General features: G+C 38.3%; 1 protein-coding gene and 1 long non-coding RNA gene across 2 annotated transcripts in view; one reads left to right on the top strand and one right to left on the bottom strand.

The window, feature by feature from the left end:
• LOC139949843 (uncharacterized) overlaps positions 1-23812 on the top strand; it is a 134315-nt gene that overhangs the window by 42817 nt on the left and 67686 nt on the right. The window lies entirely within an intron of this gene.
• Positions 3094-23779, bottom strand: LOC139933824 (inositol-pentakisphosphate 2-kinase-like). Its single transcript, XM_071928038.1, has 13 exons — positions 23660-23779; positions 20583-20700; positions 19509-19562; positions 18104-18190; positions 16354-16542; positions 14903-14998; positions 13522-13580; positions 12604-12676; positions 11536-11672; positions 10511-10650; positions 8946-9099; positions 7851-8072; positions 3094-7051 (listed from the first exon to the last, which is right to left on the bottom strand). Exons 2-13 carry the CDS (start codon positions 20673-20675, stop codon positions 6892-6894), a joined length of 1464 nt encoding a protein of 487 aa, XP_071784139.1. The 5' UTR covers positions 20676-20700; positions 23660-23779; the 3' UTR covers positions 3094-6891.

Genomic DNA, 23812 nt, shown 5'->3' with positions numbered 1-23812 from the left:
TTCATTCCTGCAACTATGTTTTAGTCATAGTGATTAGTTTCTAAAACACACGTCACTTCCTTTAATTAAAAAACAACAACAACACACACATCCGAAACGAAGGAAATGTTCATCATGCAGAGCGCTGGGTAAAACACATTAAAGGCAGTGGTCACTATTGGTAATTTTCAAAGACTAGCCTTCACAGTTGGTGTATCTCAACATATGCATAAAATAACAAACCTGTGAAAATTTGAGCTCAATCGGTCATCGAACATGCGAGATAATAATGAAAGAAAAAACACCCCTGTCACACGAAGTTGTGTGCGTTTAGATTGTTGATTTCGTTGAAGTTCTAAATCTGAGGTCTTGAAATAAAATTCGCGGAAAATTACTTCTTTCACGAAAACTATGGCACTTCAGAGGGAGCCGTTTCTCACAATGTTTTATACCATCAACCTCTCCCCATTACTCGTCACCAAGAAAGGTTTCATGCTAATAATTATTTTGAGTAATTACCAATAGTGTCCACGCCTTTAAGCCATTTTGAGAAAAGGCTGACTGACACTGTTGGGTTTGGGTAAATTTGTCTGTAGTGACTGACCAAATCAAACAGTGGGTGCGTTCGTCGTTTAGCTTCCCTGGGTCAACCCCGGTGTGTGGCGGTTTTTTCCCCCAGTACGAACTTAGGTAATTATCTGCTCACGTTTGTCCTGGGAAAAAAACACGCCACACACCGGGGTCGACCCAGGGGAGCTAAACGAACGCACCCAGTGCATACCGATAGTGCCTACCTTCAGTGTAGCAGTCTAGATCGGTACACCCAAGACCAAGCCAAAGACCAGCATATCCAAGGGGGGAGGGGGTACCGGTCTCGAGACAGTCTTAGACCGGTCTCGAGACCTACAAACACTGCCCACCATATCTCAAACAGGCAATATGCATAATTTCGTGGAAGCACAAGGTTCCAGTTTACCCACTACAAACCAGCCTCACAACTATAGCACCTGAATGCGTTTTTAAACTTCTGTGCACGTATTTCTTTAGAGCTTTACATTAAGGTTGTTTTTAAAGAAATGATTGAATGACAACAGTACAAAACAAAAAGAGCAGAAAAATGTTTGTTGTTTGCATTTACATGCATTTATAGTGCTTTATTACCAAGAAATGAGTGTGTCAGTGGAAAACTTCAACCTAAATTATTAGTACAAAGTGAATATAACAAGAATATTTTACGTGTTGTATAAACCCTGGTTTAGAAGACCAATTCATTCATTTTTGAACTAAGAAGTTGGAAATGTTACAATTTCAGAGCAATTGTTTAAATTAGTTAGTATGGTATTTTAAAATGTACACACCACCGGCGGATCAAGTGAGCAATTATCTGACAAGAGGGGGGTGGTTGGGATGCTGAGACTAACTGACCCCCCCCCCAAAAAAAAAAAAACACCCCGCTAAACACCTTGTCCGCAAACGTTTGATGTTTATACTTGAAACTCAGGTGGGTTCTTAGGATCTTTTGCACACTGGCCTGGTTGATTCTAAGGAAAATTTATACTAAATATTACAAATAGGCCTAATTACAATTGTTTTCTAGGAAGTCTTCCAAAATGTATTGGATAATACTCCGTTAATGATCAAGACTATTTGTGGTTATACTTGTGGTGATACAGAGTGGTCATAAATATCCCAACACTGCCACTGTGTGATGATATAGAGTGGCAATAAATATCCCAGTTCCGTACTTTTGGGCTTACAAGCCGCCCGGCGTATGGTGATATACAGTGCTAATACATATCACACCACTGGCACTATGTGGTAATGTAGAGTGGTAATATCCCACCACTGCCACCATATGGTGATATGGAGTGGTAATATCCCACCACTGCCACCATATGGTGATATGGAGTAGTAATATCCCACCACTGCCACCATGTGGTGATATAGAGAGGAAATACATATCCCACTGCTGCCACCATGTGGTGACTTAGGGCAATAATAAAGACCCCACTTCTACCACCATGTGGTGATATAGGGCGATTACACATATTCCACTGCTGCCACCATATGGTGATACACAGTGGCATATTCCACCATTACCACCATGTGGTGACACAGTGATAATAAATATCCTACTGCTGCCACCATGTGATGATACAGTGTTATAGTTATATCGCCCACTGTCACCACGTGGTAATAAACAGTGGCATATCCCACCACTATCACCATGTGGTGATAAAGAGTGGTTATGAATATCACACCACTGCCACCATCTGATGATATAAAGTGTTATAAAAATCCCACCACTGCCACTATGCGGTGATACACAGTGTTATTTTAATTACCAACTTCATTGTAAGATCTTCAGAACAAAATTTAACCAAAAATGAAGAAATGAAAGACAACTTGCAATACAGAGTTAAGTTTCCTCAAACATAAGTCTACAATGGTGTCAAGGAAATATTTCAAATTGTCCACAGACATGGAACCAATTATTACAGTTAATGAATTTTGCAATCCTTACAACATATCCTGCCCACTAGCTTTAGTAACACCCCTACCGACACAGAGGTGCAATCCAAGTGAAACCATGGCCGATATGAGGAAAGAGCCCCCAATTTTCCCACACATAACACACTCCTTCATCCACATATCAGGCATTGTAAAATCGAAGGGGGTTACAGTTCTTCATTTGCAGATATAAACTATTGGGCCTAAACCAATAATTTATCTTATCATTTTTTTAGGGGGAAACTAAACACTTAAAGTGAAATAATTCATCACTGGCCAATAAAAACAAGACCCAGACTATTTTGCATTCCAGCCTCTGTTTGGTTATAATTGATTTGGCCATGTCTGAATTGGCGGCTACAGCTACAACTGGATAGCCATATCATCATGCATTAAAGTACAGGATGTCCTTAGCAACAGCCGTAGCCGAAGCCGCCAATTCGATTGGCCCTAAAGACACTGGGGTGGATTTCACAAAGGTAGTCCTAACTTAGGACTAGTCCTAGGCAATGCTAAGAGATAGGACCAGTCCTAAGTTAGGACCAGTAACTCATCCTAACTTAGGACTGGTCCTATCTCTTAGCATTGCCTAGGACTAGTCCTAAGTTAGGACTACCTTTGTGAAATCCACCCCTGGACACTTATCGGTAATTTTCAAAGACCAGTCTTCTCACTTGGTGTATTTCAACATATGCGCAAAAAAAAAATATGAAAATTTGAACCCAATTGGTCGTTGAAGTTGCGAGACAAGAAAAATCACCCTTGTCACACGAAGTTGTGTGCTTTCAGATGTTTCTTTGATTTCAAGACCTCAAAAATCTAATTTTGAGGTCTCGAAATTAAAATAAAATATTCAGTGGAAAATTACTTCTTTCTTGAAAACTACGTTACTTCAGAGGGAGCCGTTGTTCACAATGTTTTATACTATCAACAACTCTCCATTGACCGTTAACAAGTAAGTTTTTATGCTTACAATTATTTTGAGTACCTAGCAATAGTGTCCAGTGCCTTTGAAAGAAAACAAAATGGCTGCACCCTGGTTAATGGTTTAAAAAACAACCTACCTATAATACCCAAGTGGTTTGAAAGAATTCAATGGATACCCTGTTTATAAAAACACACTTCTACTTGGCCCCTTGTAGTAGACTGATCCGTCAGGCTCCATTTCTATTTACATTGACTTCACACAATCAGGCTTTTGAAATTTGTTTTATGAGGTATGGCCCAACTCACAAGGCTGTGTGCGAAGGTGAGGGCTACACTCAACTAATTTTGGGCTATCGACCTTAAATCAGCTGTCACCAGGGACATATTAATGCCACCTACTCCTGGGACTGAGACAGGGTTACCCCTCCACAGTCAGTAAGGATGTAGGCTTGATTCATCTGTGTGTACATGTACTTACATTTCATTCCAATGTAACACTTGTGTAATTTCTAAATAAGTGTGCATTATTGTAATGAATGTTACTGAATGAATATTAACTATTGTTTTCTTGAAGGGATACTAATTGGGTCAATTTAAAAAAAGTTTGGGGTTGATCAAAGAAAAATTGACTCGAGCGGGACTACAACCTCCAACTTCCACATTAACAGGCCGACACTCTACCGACTGAGCTACCTAAAACTATTAACAATCAAAAGTACTGTGCCTAATTTCATGGCCCTGCTTACGGTAAGCAAAGAATCGGCGCTTACGGAAGCAAGGTATTCCATGCTTACATCAAGTGTATTTTACAGGGTAGCACGGAATAATGGCTTGAGCACGTGCATACTCCATGTTACTAGGCGTTCTGCGCTTACACAGCTAGCGCAGAAATTCGGCGGCGAATGGGCAGATCGTAAGCGCAGAATTCAGGCTAATCAGAACCATGCTCTTGTCCGTTTTTCTTCGTTCAACCCACAATAATATTGTTTTCGTCAGCACACTTCTGCTTCTTGGGAAATCCCACTTCAACTGGTGGTTAAGAAATTATTCAGGAACACAGTCGACACACAATTATTTTGTAATAACATAAATGATGTTTAACGGAACCTATCAAATGTATATTGGTTCCACTACTAAAGACTAATACCATTTCAGATACGTGTGTTAGGGAGGTGAGGTAGTACAGTACAAAGAAAACTAAAGTAACAAGTTGCTTGCAGAAAAACCGCAAAGAACAAGACAAGACCAACCACTTCTGGCCAAATTTGTTTCTCAAAATACTTCACACGCCTATTTTCAGCCGTACAGCAAAAACAAACTTTGCTGAGATTTGGACACAAAGAAACCGATGTGGTTCAATAGAGTAAAAAAGTTGTGCAAGAAAACTATAATCAGTGCCACAAAAATGAAGGATACAAATCCACCCAAATGAAAAAAGTACAAAGACATGGACCTGTTTTGTTTCTAAATATAAAGCCTTGAAACCAAGGCTTGTTTTCTTAGCATTAAATAATGTGCGTTATGTTAATCATTCTGCAGACACAATAGACCTTTATCACGCTGTCACCATCTTGGTCATGTTCCCTGTTTTCAAAAACACTAATAAATGCTTACATTCATTATGCAAACATGGCACCAGACTATTTGTTTGTCCAGCCTCAGTTTGGTTACAATGAGTTGGAATTGAGTAAAATCAAGATGGCCACACCGTGATAAAGGTTTGTACTGTTTTGTCCCCCTTGCAATAAATAAAAAAAGGTTTTAAGAAAACCTTTGCTCTGCCAAGTTAAATTTGGCAGAGAATTTAACCAACAAAATGATGCCGTTAAAATGGTAACTTTATCTGATTAATTTTTTTCCTCTAAGCAAACTTAAGTTCTGCTTTAATAGTGAATTGTCAGCTCACTTGAAATTGGCATAGATTATTTCGTTTTAATAAACAAAATTCTAATTTCAGTATAAGGAAAATATGACAAAAATTGTAATACAATAAAAATAAAAAGTGTATTTTACAAATAAAATTAGTATAATACATAAGGTTTCAATATAAAAGTGTACACATTTTAGACACTATATTGTGTATGTGTAAATTGAGTACAAATATTCAAATGAATGAGACCACCATTGGTAAAGTTAATGTCTGTATCCCAACAGAGGCCAAAGACAATTTATCATTAGTTTCTTGTCCACCGATCTCTAAGAATTGATGGAGGATCTTTTTTTGTATTAATTATTTTGCATCCCTATTTTGAGTGTTTCCTTTAAAAAGCGTTTTGTTTGGGATTTAAAATGAAAATGGCCCGGCTGGTTTGACAAAGAGCTAAGATTGATCTTCATTGCAATTCAATCGTAGTTGCTAGGTAAAGTGTGATGTCACAAAACCAATTACTATGGTAATACTGACAAATTGTCTTGCGATGAAATGTTATGAGCCTTTTTGAGATATTGTGCACACAATGCTACGACAATATTATTAGATTTGGGTAAATTTGTCTGTATACACCAGAATCACATGATGTACTCCTATAGTATCCACCATGCCTCAGAAAGGTCAAATGCTTTGTCAAAATTGGCCCCTTGACTCTCCAAATTATGAGTGACTGCACGATTGACCCACTTCACTTGACATCACCATCGCAATGATCGTGTCTCTGTGTTTAGGGAGTGTCTCAAAAGTCAAAGCAGTAGGATCGTTTCTTATCGGATGGGATAAGGCTCACAGCACGCGCAACATGTTCACCAGTGGCGTACACCATCATTTGAGTTTGTGTTTTAAACATGCCACAAACCATGGGTATAAGTTTTACTTCATTGCATTGCAACATTATTTATATATATATAAATACAAAACAAAAGTATATTTATAAAACTAAAGAGTTTTTTTTTAAATGCCTACTATTCGTCATCCGTTTTCCTTTTGTACTTGCACAAAAAAGATTGCTCAAGACCTGGGGCCGATTTCACAAAGCAATAAAATTCATCGCAAAACAAATTTTCCGTATCACCATAGAGATTTGTATTGTGACATCACACTTTACTAAGCAACTATGATTGATTTGAAGTTACGATCAATTTGAGATCTTTGTGAAACCGGCCCCAGGCCTGGAATAACACGGAGGCCACGGAGGCCAAGGTTTGGGTCTCCACCTTGATGCCCCTTCAAAAGCTTCCCAAAGACTTAAAATGCCCTTAGCAAAATTAAAATGGCCTTGCCCTCTCAAGGAAAAAATTGAACGCATGCAAGAGCACTACGAATAGGTTGAGAAGCAAAACAAATTAACTGTGAGCGTGAAAGCTTGCGAGCATGAAGCCTGCTTAAATACATTTATCTTCATTTTTTATTTTTTATTTATTTATTTATTTCTGGGGGGGGGGGGGGGTGTGTGGACGGTTAAAAAGCGTATTTCCAGTGAAAAAAAGGAGAAATCACACCCCTGTACAATGGAAAGCCTAGAATGTACATTACCGCTGCTACTACTTTCCCGTCTTCTCCATACTGTGACTGAGGTACTCCAGGGCAATCTTCCTGTCCGTCCTCTCATAGGTGGGTATTCTACTCGATGGTTTGGGATCGAGATCAATCACCACGGCTGAGTGCAAATACGACTTTCCGTTAGGCATACAAAGCGCCCCACTGTCACAAAAGAAAATGTACATTCATAAATACCAGGGACAGTTTATCCATTCAGACCAGTCAAGGGAAGATCACATGGCCATGTTAAAACGTAGATTCAACACAAATAGAAGTGATTAAACATAACCTTATTGAGTCAAAAGAGGGGGCTATTAGTTGATTGGCGGAGCGTGCATATTTCACGGAACGATTTAAGCTGGTAGGTGGTAATGTTTGTCCCACAAACACTTGAAATTTAAACGTACAAGTTTTTAAACGTACAAGCTTGAAATTTAAACGTACAAGTTTGAAATTTGAGCGTGAGGCGCTACTTTAGTTCAACATCAAAGCAGTAGAATTTCAAGAGCACTAAATTAAAAAACTACAAACAAAATACAAACAAAAAAGGACACCAAAAAGACACAGAACTAGAGAATACCAACCAAACAGCTAAATACAGCATAAACAGGGTAGAACCCTTATTTAAAAAAGATTTGCCCATTTCTTTTGAAGGTTATCAAGTGACCCATTTCTTGGAGCAAATGCCTTTTATATTTTGAAGTGGATTAAAACAACTCTTTGAAGGCAGTTATCAACAAAAGAGGCAAATCTTGACACTTATTAAAAAATTAAATTTTTGATGACAACCTATTTTGTCCACATCCATACAAATGATAAAAAAGCGCAAAACACATGTCAAATGATGATGACATAATACACATTGATGTTTGGGTAAAACCAAGTATCAGTCTTCGAACTGAAGCAAGATTAACATCTATTTAAGAATGATATTTCTTCATGATCTATGATGACAACCTACCCGTCATAGTTTTCATCTACTAGCTGGGCTGCCACCATGATGGAACAATCTTTCACAGTACGTGTGATGAGAAACTCTCGAATCAACTGCACGGCATCTTTGATGGAGACGTTAGACAAGTCCAGTTTCTTCCCGTTGGTCCCGTTGTTACTGATGCCAAGATGCAGACCATCAGCGTAGTTGAAGGTTCCTCCATACGGGAAATCTAGAATGTAATTATGACTGAGGAGTGGAAAAGGAAACAGATTTTGACCGTTAGGAAATTTGTTGATGCTTTTAACACACAGAGCTTTAAGAATTAGTTGTCAAAGCATAAAATGTTTATTCAACCCCAAATCATTTAAAAATTATCAGTCAGTTTTCCTTGTGGTTTATATATGTGAAATAAAAGTTGCATCCCCTTAAAGCCATTGGACACTTTCGGTAAACAGTATTGTCCAAAGGCCCACACTTCGTGTATCACAACTGATATAAAAAATAACAAACCTGTGAAAATTTAGGCTCAATCGGTCAAATAACAGGGGAAAACCCACCCTTGTTTCCGCACATTTGGCCGTGTCATGACATGTGTTTAAAATAAATCCGTAATTCTCAACAACGAGAATTTATAATTGTTTTAATGTTTTCTCGAAAAGTAAAGCATTTCATGTAATAATATTTTAAGAGAAGTCTTTCACCATTACCTTCTGTAAACCCTGTAAGTTATTTGTAAAACTGTGAACTTTTATTTTTTTTTCTGTTCCGAAAGTGTATAATGGCTTTAAGGTGATCCCCCTGGCCCTATCAGGTTGTATCCCTGGTGTTACCCCTGGTTACACGACACCCCAAACAAAATCATTGACAAAATTGGGCGACTGCCGAAATAGGGTTAGATATATTTCAGTTGGTGGAGTGCCGGCACAATAATTCGGGAGGTCTTTGGTTCAAATCCCACCCTAGTAAAATTTTTCTTGGTTCAACCACAAATTTAAAATGTACCCAGTCAGTTTCCCTTGTATTTTATTATCTAATTAACCATAAAATGGGTGAAGAAAACACCCACATCGTACATGTATGGAGGTCTGAGATGAGTGAAGGCTCCACCTCTGCACATACCTGTCTTCGGGATGCTCCTCCAAGTATTTTAAGACTTTTAGATACAGTGGGTAGATTTCATCAATCTCTAAGACGGACAGTGACTGGGCAGCGAGCAGTCTCTGAAGAATGCAGTTTTCAATCGCCTCAGCTTTCACACTGGTCTGAAACGAGTCTAACATAAAAATAAAACACTTTACAGTTACTGGTTTGACATCGGTGTGTATGGGTAAAAACCCAAATTAATATTCTTTTAAACCGTTTGCAGTACCTGCTGCTAAAACATAGGATTCAAACTGCCTCTAGCTACCGGGCAATCTCAGTGGCCTAGTTGGTATGACACTGCTCTAGAATTGCAAAGGTTGTGGGTTTGAAAAAATCCATCCCATATTATTATTATTATTTATATCAGGCTGCGGACTTGATCAAAGTAACACTATTTTGGCTTACCTGATTCCAGATTTTCAAATTCAATTTTCAGGCTTATCTACTCTTTCAAAAATCGTGGGAAGATTTTTCTTCCCTGTCAGGTAAGCTCTCAGAACATGTACTGCTTGTTTTGTAGCCTTCAATGTGTTTTCTGCGTCTTTGTTCTTCAAAAGTTCTTCAAAATCCTCATCGGAAACCGAAGCGAATCTGGCGCCACTAGAAGAAGCAGCCATCATTATCTGCAGCTCCGTTCACTGGTTTACAACAGTGAGCGCGCGCTCTTGACTATTTGGGAACCAGCGAATCTTGTTAAAATGCCCGGATAGAGCAATATTGAAGCAATATTGCTGTCTCCGGGAACTTTTACTGACACAATATTTTTTGCCTCTAAACACCTGATATAAATAATAACAATAATTATAGTAATAAAAAACATTCATAAGGCGCAATATGAACACAGATTCCTCAATGCACCTAACAATAAAAACATAAGGCTCAAAACATGTCCAAAAATATAGGCTAAATACTAAGTAACCCAAAAATAACTGACATAAAAAGATTCAACAATAAAAATAAAAGTAGATACAAATTTAAAACATCAGAAACAACAGACCTAGATATATATATTTATATATACATATAAAAATAGAAATATTAAAAATACAAGATTGTTTTTAAATCAACATAAAAAGATTCAAGAATGAAAACAAAAGTAGATACAAATTTAAAGCATTAGAAACAACATATCTAGAGATATATATATACACACATAAAAACGGAAATATTAAAAATACAAGAAAGTAATCCATCAATATACATTGAACGAGGAGCAATAGCAAATGAAACAAGCCGGCATCGGCATTCATGCAACTCAACACCCCTTGTGAAACCACCCTGAAACTGATACATACTGCAGGCCTATATGGTTTCTTTTTGAAAGGGGCAAGGGCACCAAGGCATTTTCTCCTTGGTAAAGGGCACCCTTAAAGGAAATTAGTTTCTACTGGAACATTTCAAGGGCACCAAGTCAATAACCAGGGGGCATGGAGGCGATCGCCTTCATTGCCTTCAGGAAGTATCAGGCATGATTTTTATTTTCAACAATAGCTACTTTTGTATTTTGCCACTGAAAGGATGTAAGTCTCCTGCTAACCTACCTTTAGTCTTATAGCCACTTTCCTTGCAGAATTGCGCACCTAGGCTCGGCCTGGACGAAACATGGGGTGTGATACCGTTTTGAACATTGTTTGATAATAAGGTCCTGATTAATACATCCAGAAAGGCCTGTACACATGAGCTGCAAAAACAACAACAACAACATTACTTTTAGTAATTGATGGTAACTTTATAAAATAATTTTGTTTTAATGCGAGCTGCCAGACACACAAGACCTGAAAGCCACTTCAAGCTTGCACATATATTTTTGATGTAGTTTGATTGTTAACCAAATGCCATTAGTCTGTGACTTTTTATTTGGTGTTGTATTTTTATATAAAAAAAATAACAATTATTTTTTCCAAATACAAATACAAATTTAAAACATTAGAAACAGAAGACCTAGAAAAATTATGTAGGGCCTGAAGCCATGAAATGGAAATTTTTAAAAATACAAGAAATTAATCCATCAATTTACAACAAACTATGAACATTAAGAAAATGTTCAATGTTTAGTGACTAAACAGATTCAACAATGTACTGGAACAGATGGGTTTTGAGAGCAAGTTTGAAATCACGAAGGGCACATAGGCTATGTGTTTTGTGTGAAAGCTGATTCCAAAGGGTGTGATCCCTGGCTATACCGCAGTATATGACTTCTGACTGGCACCCCACACAAAGCTGTTGACAAAATATGAGACCACAAACATTGTTACTTTAGGCTAGATAGATAGCTCAGTTGGTAAAGCGCCAGCAGCTCAAGTATTTTTTTTCTTTGATCAACCCAAACACTTTCTTCAAAAGAAAGCGTCAGAATAAAAGTGGAAAAATAGTTGATGGCCTGACGATTCGACCTTAGCAGAGTCTTTCTCAAAGGCTTTGAGACAGCCTCTGCAAGGGTCGAAACGTCAGGCCATTAACTATTTTTTTGCATTTATACCCTTGGTCCATTTGGTAGGTAAGTTGTTTGCAACAGCTAATTCTATTTTCTCAGAATAAAAGTGGAAAATAACAGTATCCAACATACCTTTCAAGAGGGTTTTCTTCAATCATCTCAGTCGAGGTGCCATCCCCAAAGTAGGGCTTCAGCTGATTCACCAAATCCTGCTGCTCCTGCAGTGATGGCGTTGATTTCTCAAAGACCTGATAAATTAGCACACCGTCCTGGAATGGAAAAATTGAGCCATTTGAAAAACTGCTCACGTGATAATAAAATAATAGTGGCTTCATATCCGCCACTCAGTGACGCTCAAGGTGCTCCAACATTCAGTATTTTCCTGCAAGATATTGAGGAGCTGGAAGTATGAGACAAATTCCTTAACATAGCACAAAGTGCTGTGGTGCAATATGCAGCCGATCCGACCAGGCACAACGGGACGTACCCATTCTCTTTTCGATAAGTGCACTGGGTTATTTTAATATGCATACCACAACAAATAGGACCAACGACTTGACATCCAAAGGAGATGCAGTAATAATTTTAAATGTCTTGCTGAGGACACAAGTGTTGATCAGAAACACCAGAGCTTAAAGCCATTGGACACTTTCGGTAAACAGTATTGTCCAAAGGCCCACTCCAGTCATCGGAGTCGGGAGAAAATAATGAGAAAACCCACCCTTGTTTCTGCACGTTTCGCCGTGTCATGATATGTGTTTACTATAACCCGTAATTCTCGTTGTCGAGAATTGATAATTGTTTTAATGTTTTCTCAAAAAGTAAAGCATTTCATGGAATAATATTTCAAGAGAAGTCTTTTACCATTACCTTCTGTAAACCCTGTAAGTTATTTGTAAATCTGTGAACTTTTTTTTTTTTCTGTTCCGAAAGTATTTAATGGCTATAAGTCTGGTGTTCTTATTTGCTCCGCCAAAACAAATCACAATGGATGCAAAGTGGTCCCCTTTATTGTGTTCTGCTATACGGCGATGTTGATATTTTGTTGTAAAATGCTAACATAGAGGGCATACACATCAGACAAAGGCGAAGATCTGGCACAGCGTTTTCCTGATTTTATCTCATTGGCCAGCAACACAACCGAGAAAACTATAGACAAAATCAAATAAACTTTCATCAATAATAATAAAATTCCCTTACCTTACAAATTCTGAAATTATTCTGGGGGTTTCTAAGTAGCATATTGAGGCAGTATTTCATACGAGGTGGGTCACTGGAATGGAGAAAAGAAGGTTTTGTAAGTTATTAGCATGTGCACTGCTAAGTTGAAATAGCGCCCTCTTGTGTCCTATTACTAATGTATTCATGTACAGAAAAAATTATGCGCCAAGGCTCATGAATAAATTGCAAACCCATAACCCAAAGAGGTTAATGGAATTTCGAAAATATTGTGCTCCTGGGATTTTTGACTTACAACCTGGAGATTTTGGGTAGAAATTTTTGATAACAAGCATTGGGCGATGGTGGAAGCAGCAGCTGCAGCAGCTAGTCCTGCTGCGATGGGCATCAACCTCTCGTCACTAACCCCTTGAACCAAGAAACTACGCTGATTGGCTCCCAAGAATATAAAAATTACTTTGTGTGTATAAATATATAGTTGGTACTACTCAGACCGAACTTAGCCCAAAGTCAAGTCGCTGTGACCACAGGTTTTTGCCACGTTAGATATTCAATTTTGCCATCCAGGCTGATCTTGGGCAGCATGCACAGCCCGATAGTGTTCTAGGCTAATGGAGTACACACTTGTATGGCGCTTGTTGGATACCTAGTACTTGCATGAGGAGGCGATTCCATCCCAAATGAATCACATTTTGACGCAGTCATCACCCTATACTCAGACATTATCAAAAGATCAAAGAGGAATGAGAGGGGACCAGTGGCTCTTTAATTTGATGCCTCTTTTGCAGGTTACCGTACTTGAGCGGGTATGTAAAGTGGATTGCCGGGGAAAATGGTCCAGCGAGATCAATCAACCGTAGGAACAAGGCTTGGCAGCAGCAGCTGCAGCAGCAATAGCAATAGCTATCGTTAACCCCTGGGGTGATTTATTGGTCTTACCAAGAGAAGAGATCCAGTGGACAGTATTGACTATGATGCTCCCACACACCATTCTGGACCTAAACAGTCAAACAAACACATCAGTGATTAACTTCTAGATCACATCCGATACAAATAGCTGCATTGAATTTCCTCGTCAGATTGGGCCTAGAAAGGTAAATCCCAAATGGATAATTTTCTGATTCAAAACAAAGTATCTTCCATTGAAAAATAAACCAAGTTCCCTTTCCTTAAATCTCTATTTGGTGTTGTTTTGTTATTAAACAATCAAATTGATTGGTCCTCAGTGAAAACAAAACCCAACTTGATTGGTCAATGATTTACTGGCCAGTTTGATTATGTAGCAGAACAGTCAATGTGATTGGTTAGTGAAACTAAACAGCCAACCTGATTGGACAATCGATAAAAAGTCCAATTTGATTATAAAGCAAAACAGACAATGTGATTGGTTGGTTGGTGAAACCAAACAGTCAGCTTGATCGGTCATTGATACCCAAAATGTTTGATTATATAAAAGTGGAATTGGTTGGTGGTAAAACCAAAGAACCACCACTATTGGTCGTTGATAAAATAATAATACACTATAATAATAATATCTTTTATCTTCAAGTACGCGCTAATCCTCCAATCAGATTGGCAGAATGGAGTGGTGATAAAAACCTATATTGCACGGCTAATATCACTACTATGCGTCTTGTGTGTTCTATGTCAGGCGCCAAGTTTGCTTGAAGATAAATACGTTATCACACGCGCACTCGTGGAAATACGGGAAAATATAGCGCTTCTGCGTCCCATATCCAACTCGGCCTTCGGCCTCGTTGGATATGGGACGCAGAAGCGCTATAGTTTTCCGTATTCCACTCGCGCTTGTGTGATAACTTATAATATAGCGCACGTATCTACCAACAAGGTACTTAAGCACTGAGTATATACAAACTTTCAGAAAGATTTTTCAGATTTGGGGTGAACAAATTTACGGTGATTTTATGCTTTCAAATAATACAGAAGATACTACTGAAGACATTTATCAGTGCGGACTGGGTAAATTAGCAAAAGTTTGAGATTTATTAAGAATTTTGTGAGTTTGTGTTTTTGGTTTGTGTTATTGCAGTGATGAATATTTGGACCTACATGTAATTATGAAGCACCTTATAAGGGTGTACAAGGTGCTTCGGCGCATTCAGCAGCCGCAGCCACAGCCAGGAACACCTGGATAATTGTCTTGCTTAAGGACACGAGTGTCATGTCTGGGGATTCGAACCCACACTCTGCCCAGCTCTTAACCGCTCAGCAACAACATTTCCACGCCAAATTTGTTAAACAGGCAATTTGATTGGTGGATAAAACGAAAGAACCAATTTGATTGGGTGTTTATTGATACCTTATGGTGTTGATGCAGACACACACGGCAGACTGAATACTTAATGGCAAGATCATCTGGAATATGGTGAGAAACGGGAAGAAAACCTTTCTTTGGCTGAAACAAGAGATATGCAAATGAACACACTCATTAAAAAGTTCAGGCTTTGGCTGATTTTGTATAATCCCAGAAATATGCAAATATAATGAATGATTATTGAAACCAATGATTTGAATATTTGGATTGTTAAAACATGCCTGGAATTAAATGAAGGCCACAGAGGCCATGAAATCCATTGCCCTGGTCTCGGCCTTGGTGCCCCTTTACCATAGACTTCTGAATTTGCCAAAGTAAGTGCCCTTTGCAAAATATAAATGTGGAATGTACGCATAAAAACAGTATAAACTAGAAATTGAGAGTTTGTGTACAAACTCAGGGTGTTCGGGTGAATGGTCAAATGAGGTCACGTTGTGTACAACATTTGTAAAACATTACAAGAGGTTTCATGTAGTGAAAGAATCTTGTACGTAGCGTTTGTGGTTCTCAAGATATGAATTTTTCAATTATTTACCGTTTATTTAACGTAATGACGTCATCAATGACGTCATCATTCCAAAAAAGTTGCGGGTTCATCTACTCATGAAGGTTCATGTTTATGATAAGTTTCAAGTTCATAGTAGTTTAACATTTTGTTCAAAATCGCACGAAGAAAGATGAGGCGAATCCCAGCGTAGTGGAATTTGAATTACGTGCGCCTTCAACGGAGTCTGCATGTGTATACACAACCCGTAATGCCCACAGCCACGCAGTGCTGTTTTGTCGTAGAGCATGGATACAATGTAGGCCTACATGAACTACACGCACACACACCCACACACCCACAATACAATAGTAGCATTCACATACATGAATGGCGATACTATCTGGTTTCTACGCGTAATGAATGGAGGTCAACACAAACGCGCGCTTTTACGACCAGAAGGCAAAATTCAACTGGCATTATGTTTGTGCAAAAGTTTGAGCAGGATAACTGATCTTCAAACTGATATTCAAATTTTGGGAATATGATATATAGTTCTTGAGATATGAACTTTTGAAATTTTGAACTTCCGGTTTCAACCGGAAGTAAAAGTCACATGAGGTCACGTTGTGCACGACTTTTGTAGCTAATTACAAGACCTTTTATATGCACCAAATATCTTGTGTGTGGCATTTGTAGTTCTCAAGATATGAACTCTCCAATTTTTAGCGTTTTTTTGAACGTAATGACGTCATTTTCGTCTACTCATTAAGATCAATGTATATGGTAAGTTTCAGGTTCATACAAGCTTTAGTTTTTGCGAAAATCGCGCGAGAACGTTCGAGGAGAAGAACACGCAGAAAAAAAAACAAAAAAAAAAACAGAACAATAACAATAGTTGTTCGGCTGGTGGCCGAACACCTAAATAGAATACAAATGAAAATTAAACTACCTTTATTTCGATACTAAATGTGGGATTATCAGACATTTTCTCTGGACTTGGCAAGAAGCAGAAATCTGGAAAGCTGAGAACGTACGACTTGTTGACATCAATCTGGGAACCGAGGCGTTTCTCGGGGCGCTGATGCCCAAACCTCTGGATGGCGGCCTCAAGGAATTTTCTTGTGGTTGGGATCATTTTCTGGAAAGAATTGCCACAAAAGAAGAAGTTGATTTACATGATGCTCAAACACTATCACACAAGTGCTATTATGGGGTATCAACAAATAATAGTCCCATATTGGATGCAGATGCACTATCTTTTTTCCGTATTCAACGAGCACATTACAAGTTTGAAAACAAATTTCCATTCAAGCAAACTTGACGCATAGCTGAAACTTGGAAATTTAATGTGTTTGTCCGTTGTCAAATATTTTTACAAATATTGCTGAAAAGAAACAGGGTACCAACCCAAAAGTCATGTCATTCACATCGATGTGAATGTTGCCCCATTTTGATTTTAAAAAAGCAATATTTTCTGCTTTGGGCCCAACGTATAACTGGAATGCGTTGATTATTTAAATTGAGTTTTGTTAAGCCGATTTGTTTTTAACTTGACATGTGTTTGTACAACTTAGGGCTTATCACACTGAATGAATTACATTGATCTGTCATCATGGTAATTGTCGTTGTGTACACAGCGTGTGAGCACAGATGCTCAGAAATCGTTAACATCAGGCAATATCTGACAACAATAACCTGATGAATATTGCGTCATGTAAAAAAACACACAAAAAAACAGTGTAAACAAGAAAACAGTGTATGTAAACGAAAATGTGTGAAAGATCCACCCCAAACAGAAACTATGAATTACTTTATTGGTTTTAGGTTTTTAAACTTTTGTTTCATTTTCACAGATTGCCACACAACTTTTACACCTGTTGTTAAAATTGATTGTTGATGGAACTTGACACATAATGGCGTGGAACCAGAAGGGGACGGATAGCACCTGGGCCCAAAGCATGTAAGCATAAAAACGTCCTAAGCACAGAAATATTGTGCTTAGCAGAAATATGTAACCAGCCCAAAAAACATACAGTTTATAATACTGCAACTGGTGCCCCACTCAATTGCTAAGCAGAATTACCTGCTTAACAGCTTCATGAAACTGGGCCAAAGATGACTTGTGTACTTGTTTACCTAAGTTGTAGTATCATCCTGTGAGGCAACTTCAGTTCATTGAACAAATATATTTTGTATTGCTTAAAGGAGAGTCATAGACTAGGTATTTGTCAGCATGATGCTGATTTATATAGGCAGAATTATAGAGCAAGCTAGTCAAAACTCCGAGACCATTTCATGAACTGACTCCGTGGTAGTGCAGTTAATTACGATACTGTAAGCTAAGGTAATAGTCCCAGAAAATATTCTATACATTCTTTTCAGAACTAAGAAGTCTCCCGAACAATCTGATAAATCTACTCCGCGGTAGTAGAATATAGAAAGACAGTTCTCTACAGAACTAACTGTACCTGGCAAGTAGATACACACATGGTGTTACCGCAAACCAAATATAATTGATACCTCACCATGCAATGCCTCAAATCATATACAGAATTATAAAGAAAGGTACATGAAAACTGTCACAGAATTCTCACGAATCCGTCCCTGTTTAGCGAAGTGATCGCGGGTATCAACTGCATCTTTTATCGTGTAATCTATAGCAACAAGTTAAAGGAAAATTAAGGGTTAAGAATACGTACTGGGAGGCAGATGAACTTTGACCCCAGTATTGGCTGGATCAATGTCTTGACATAATCATGGCAGAGGGTCCAATCTTCATCGCAAACCTGAAAGAAAAAAAATGGGAAAAAAAATAGACAAATAAATTTTGTTTAAATCATTTTGACTCTAACCTGGTTGAATGAGGAAACCCACCATTTAAGGTAAAATACATAATTGTATTTCATAACCCAGAAAAGACAGAAAAAACTATGTTTTCTATGTATTTTCGCTTTATCTTTTCGCTTCGGCCCAGCCAAAGAAAAAGACTTGGAGCCGGCAGATCGAGAAGGCCTTTGCTCACAGAGAAGGGATTTATCAGAGGAGGAGCACAGACCTTCTCTGCCAGGTGTATAAGAAGACAGTAGGTCAGAAAGATAATTTGGAGCAAGACCCTGGGACGGTCCTACTACTTGCCGTCAACTCGCCGACTTGCCGTCAACTCGTCGTCAACTCATTTTCGTGCCGTCAACTCATTAAAATTTACATTAAAAATTTATAAATGGGGCACGGAAGTGTTAAGTCTGGGCTAAACTACATATTTCTGATGGTTTTCGGTAAAATTTCATTCACAAAAACGACTTTGTGTTGTTAAAAAAAAATACCAATCATTGACATCTTGGGCCAAGACTAATCCATGTGAAAAAGCAAGATGGCGGCGACGGTTTTACTGCTTCGAGATAATTTTTTCACGAGAAAAAAAACTTAATTTTTATTCCGAAATATGACCTAAAACTTACGCGAATTCTCTTTGAGCTGATACTTTTGTGGATTTTAAATGTATATTGGATGAGTTGACTGCGAGTTGACGGGGCAAGTGAGTTGACGGCGAGTTGACGGCAAGTAGTAGGACCCCCCTGGGAGCATTTACAGACATATAGAAGCAGCTTGAAAAGAATACGATCATGAATGGGCAGCCAGTGGAGTTGGGATAGAAAATTGGAAGCACTAGCAAAGCGAGGAGCCAGGTATATGAGACGAGCAGCTCGGTTTTGGGGTAACAGGTGTATTTGTTAATAAGTTGGCCTCATGTAACTGTAAGTGTACACCAACATGTAAAGTAATCTGGGCTTGGACTTTCTTAACAGGAAGCCTAAATGGCCATTAAGGGATTTAAAGAGGTTGGAATGGCAGGGAGACGGACAAAAGATGTGTGAATGGTATCACAATATAAAAGGGATAGTTCCATTGTGTGCTTTTACTTAAAACCATGAAAAGAAAACATTCCAACTCCTCATATGAATGAGCAAGCGCAATCTCTTTAAATTGTATACCCAATTTACATTCTGCACAACCACTGTAGTTTGATGCACAATGTGGATTTGGGGGAGGGGGAGATGGTGGGTGTACGGGGGGGGGGGGGGGGGGGGTACAGAGGGGGCTGACCTTTTGGGAGGAGTCTCTGGCATCCGTCTTCCTCAATTTCAGTATCCTTCTAATCTATAAAAACAAAACACAACCCGTAGTTGTGGTTAGAGAAGTTAAAGTACATATTTCTACTTCATTCCATTTCCAAAACAGTTTCATAATCAAAAAGTAAAAAAATAATCTTTTTAGTGTCCATGGTCACCAACTTATTATACCCATAGCAACAAGAGTACTAAAGCCATAGCAACATCAGCATCTACTGTTGGTACTAGACATTTATTTGGGTGTCATAAAACAAATATTTATTGTTTTTACTTGTGCTGTGATAAGAATGTCTGATTGTGTTTCGTAAGTAATGTCATAATCAGTCGGTTTGACCATTACTTAAAACCGGTTTCGATTGCTACCACTAATACATTAGAAAGAAAGATGACCATACATGTTTTAAAGGCAGTGGACACTATTGGTAATTGTTAAAGACTAGCCTTCACAGTTGGTATATCTCAACATATGCATAAAATAACAAACCTATGAAAATTTGAGCTCAAACGGTCATCGAAGTTGCGAGATAATAATGAAAGAAGAAAACACCCTTGTCACACGAAGTTGTGTGCGTTAAGATGGTTGATTTCGAGACCTCAAGTTCTAAATCTGAGGTCTCGAAATCAAATTCGTGGAAAATTGCTTCTTTCTTGAAAACTACGGCACTTTAGAGAGAGCCGTTTCTCACAATGTTTTATACCACCAACCTCTCCCCATGACTCGTCACCAAGAATGGTTTTATGCTAATAATTATTTTGAGAAATTACCAATAGTGTCCACTGCCTTTAACATGGGCTACTTAAACTTCCTAGCAAGCCTAGCATAGCATTGACCTAATTCACCTGACGTCATCATCAGCTTAATCTTGGATGCACCATTTTGGTGGTGAATGTCAACATGTATTATTTAGAGAAGTGCGCATTTTAGGCAACGTGGCGTTTACACTTCATTTATATGTAAACCTATTAACCACCATCATGGTGAGCGTGGCATCAGTCGTCGCGTGTGACGCGCGTGCAAGGGTTCAATAGCACAGTGCGTTGAACATACCTTTGGGTTAAAGATGACAAACGAACTGCTTCCTTCAGCTCTGTAATGCCAGTTGTCTATATTGAGCACTGGTCCAACATCAGGACCTGCCATTTCTTACAGTGTTACCTTAACATGTCTACAAAGAATAAACAAGGTAAGACTATTATTGTGGTTTTTACTGGTTAATACACATCCTGGGATTCTTCAATAAGTGGCCAGGGGTGGATTTTACAAAGAGTTAAGACTCTGGCCCCCAAAAAATATGTTGGATTGCCCTTTCACCCGATTTTTTGCTTGGGTCGGTCGGTCGGGATATTTATTTATTTATTTTTTTTTTTTTTTAGATGTCAAAGAATGCCCTGTCAAAAATGCATAAACATTTTCATGAAAGATCTGTTTGTCAAACAAGCAAGGTATTTCATCTTATATATCTTGCTTCAAGTGCTCTTTTTGCGTCTTTATTTTGGCAAAACCCTTCAAAAACTATTTTCAAGAGTCATTTCATTCACCATGTTTTTCATCCATTCAATAAACGAGTGATACCATAAAAGGGCATTACTGGCAACAGCCCCCTCTGTTGTTCAATGGATTGTTAGACTGGTTCCTTGTAAAATCGTGACGTCGGATAAACGGGCGTGCGGTTTGATATGTGTAAGAGGGAAATCGATCTCCGTTGCGCTTTTGTGAACGCTGAATACCACGACTGTGTTGCACCATGGTTGCACTGAATAATTATTGTTGTCGACAGTAAGTAGTAGGCTGAAAATAAATATTTGTGTCAAATCTACCATTTTGTGAGCATAAAATATTCATGAAATCACAATTCTGAAGTAAAAAAAGAAGGGAAAACCCAAACGAAAAAAAAAGAAAGAAAACAAAAAACGCGACCAAGATTTTCCTCATTTTACAATCGGTCGGGATAGGGCAATCCAACATATATTTTTTTTAGGCCTTATCTCAGCAAAATTTGACAATCAGGCATGGCTTGCATTCAGAGCGAAAATCAACAAGATCGTAGGGCTTGTTGAAGTTCAATATTTTCACGGGCCAGAATTTATTTCACGTGACCAGAATCAAAATGAGTTGTACAAGTCCTTAAGAGAAGATCTATCTCAGTTTTTGTTTTGTGTGGTAAGTCACTGAGATTCATTGCTTAGTTGCTGATCATTTGGTAAGCCCTATGAATAATAGTCAGGTCGTAGTAGTTCCACAAAACAAATGTAAGAAATACAGAGAAGTATGTATAGCAGTATATGCAATAGTCATGTATATTTTAACTTAGAGGGCGATATTTGCAATCAAAGTGGTACGACCTGCTAATAAGAACTTAGTGTTTTAGATATATAGATGGTGGGCTGAAATGGCGACTAATTAAAAGACTGATGTAAAAAGAGAGCCATAAAAGCCCAAAAAGTTTGGTATTAGATCCAAGATGGGGGGACAGTACTCATTAGTAGTTGTTACTGGTTGTTACTACCTCGTGGTTAAAGCCATTATACACTTTCGGTAAACAGTATTGTCCAAGTCCCACACTTCGTGTATCACAACTTATATATAAAATAACAATCCTGTGGAAATTTAGGCTCAATCGGATATCGGAGTCGGGAGAAAATAACAGGAAAACCCACTCCTGTTTTCGCGCGTTTCGCCGTGTCATGACATGTGTTTATAACAAATCCGTAATTCTCGTTAACGAGAATTTATATTGTTTTACCGTTTTCTCAAAAAGTAAAGCATTTCATGGACTAATATTTCAAGAGAAGTCTTTCACTATTACCTTCTGTAAACCCTGTAAATTATTTGTAAATCTGTGAACTTTTTTTTTTTTCTGTACCGAAAGGGTCCAATGGCTTTAAGAATCTTGTTTTTCTAACTTTAAAATTTTAACAAAAAACAGAGTGAAGGTGATTTGGATACTCTTGATCATTAGCTAAGGCCCAATATTTTGTTCATCTAAGCAGTCAGCAATCCAAGGTACATTCCCTATGGGAAGGTGGGCAGTTAAACCAATTCTTAAAGTGTTCGCTTTAAGCCTTTCCTACTCTCAAGCTTGACGCGAGTGCTTTGGATGTTTTAATAATTAAACTTTAAATAACCAACCTCTTAACAAGATATTTCAAAGAATATTTCTTTAATTTCTTCAAAATTAACTTCCTCTCTCAAAATTTTTATCTTGGAATGACCCCAATCAAATCATGATGTTGTTGGGCAGTCGGGCTGTGGGTGGAGCGATGGTTGGGAACAATTCAACAGGCCCATTTTTTTTAATTGACACCTAGCCTACCTAGGCCTATTGTTTTATATTGTAGCGCAATATCCTCATCACTCTGTCCACAGTCAGTAGACTGGCCTGAGGTGACGTCATAATTTGATTGGGGTAATTTCTTTTTTAAATGTCCGCGCTCAGTGTTCAGTCACTTACTTAGCATGCTTAGTCTTGAAATACTCTTCTTTCAGGGATTCGTAATCGTAGCCCAGCAGAAAAGTTTTTGAATAGCACCACTTTTTTATTAGATGAAATAATGAAAAATCCCTTTTTGTTTGTAAAAATGAGTGAAAAAGTGGTGGCGCCAAACGGAAAGCTATCCGAAGAAATTAAAAAAAAAAATTATTTGATTGAATTACCTGCAAAAAGTGCAAGTGTTAATAAAATTAATGTTATTATTATTATTTTTTTTTTAAAGGTAAATTCATTATTTTATTTAAACATTTTTGCTGCTTGATCTATACTCGTGAGTTTTCAAGGTGCCAAAGTATCCGGTAATGCGATATTCGTCACCCCTCACACTCCCACTGCTAAAGTATTTATGGGGCTGCCCCTCCCTCCCCCCTCCCACAACAAACTGAACTGACAGAATACACGATTTATGTACAGCATGCAATCCAGTGTGTATGAAGACACAATGACACTGACGGTCCGGAAACTGGACCGGACCTAAAACTAACAAAACAAAAACTCTCCTAAATTGGGACTCGGCATTTTCTGAAACATGTGCGAGTTAACACTTGTTTTTACTCCTTGCTTTAATAAAGAACGTATATCTAAGACATCTCCGCAGTAAAAGAAAAACCCACCCCAAAACAAACAGTCTTACCGTGAGATCCAACGGTGATGTTCCCAGCCATTCGATCGACAACATGTATGAGCACTCGTGTCGTACATTAGACTGGTCCCCCGTCTTTTACGAGCACGCATCGGAGTGTGGCGTCTGGGCTCTATTTCATAAAGCCATAAAAAAAAACTTGCT

Source organism: Asterias amurensis, chromosome 2, assembly GCF_032118995.1.
Source record: "Asterias amurensis chromosome 2, ASM3211899v1".
NCBI lineage: Eukaryota > Metazoa > Echinodermata > Asteroidea > Forcipulatida > Asteriidae > Asterias > Asterias amurensis.
Note: the sequence above shows the minus strand (reverse complement) of the source record. Positions and strands in the feature narration are given on the sequence as shown.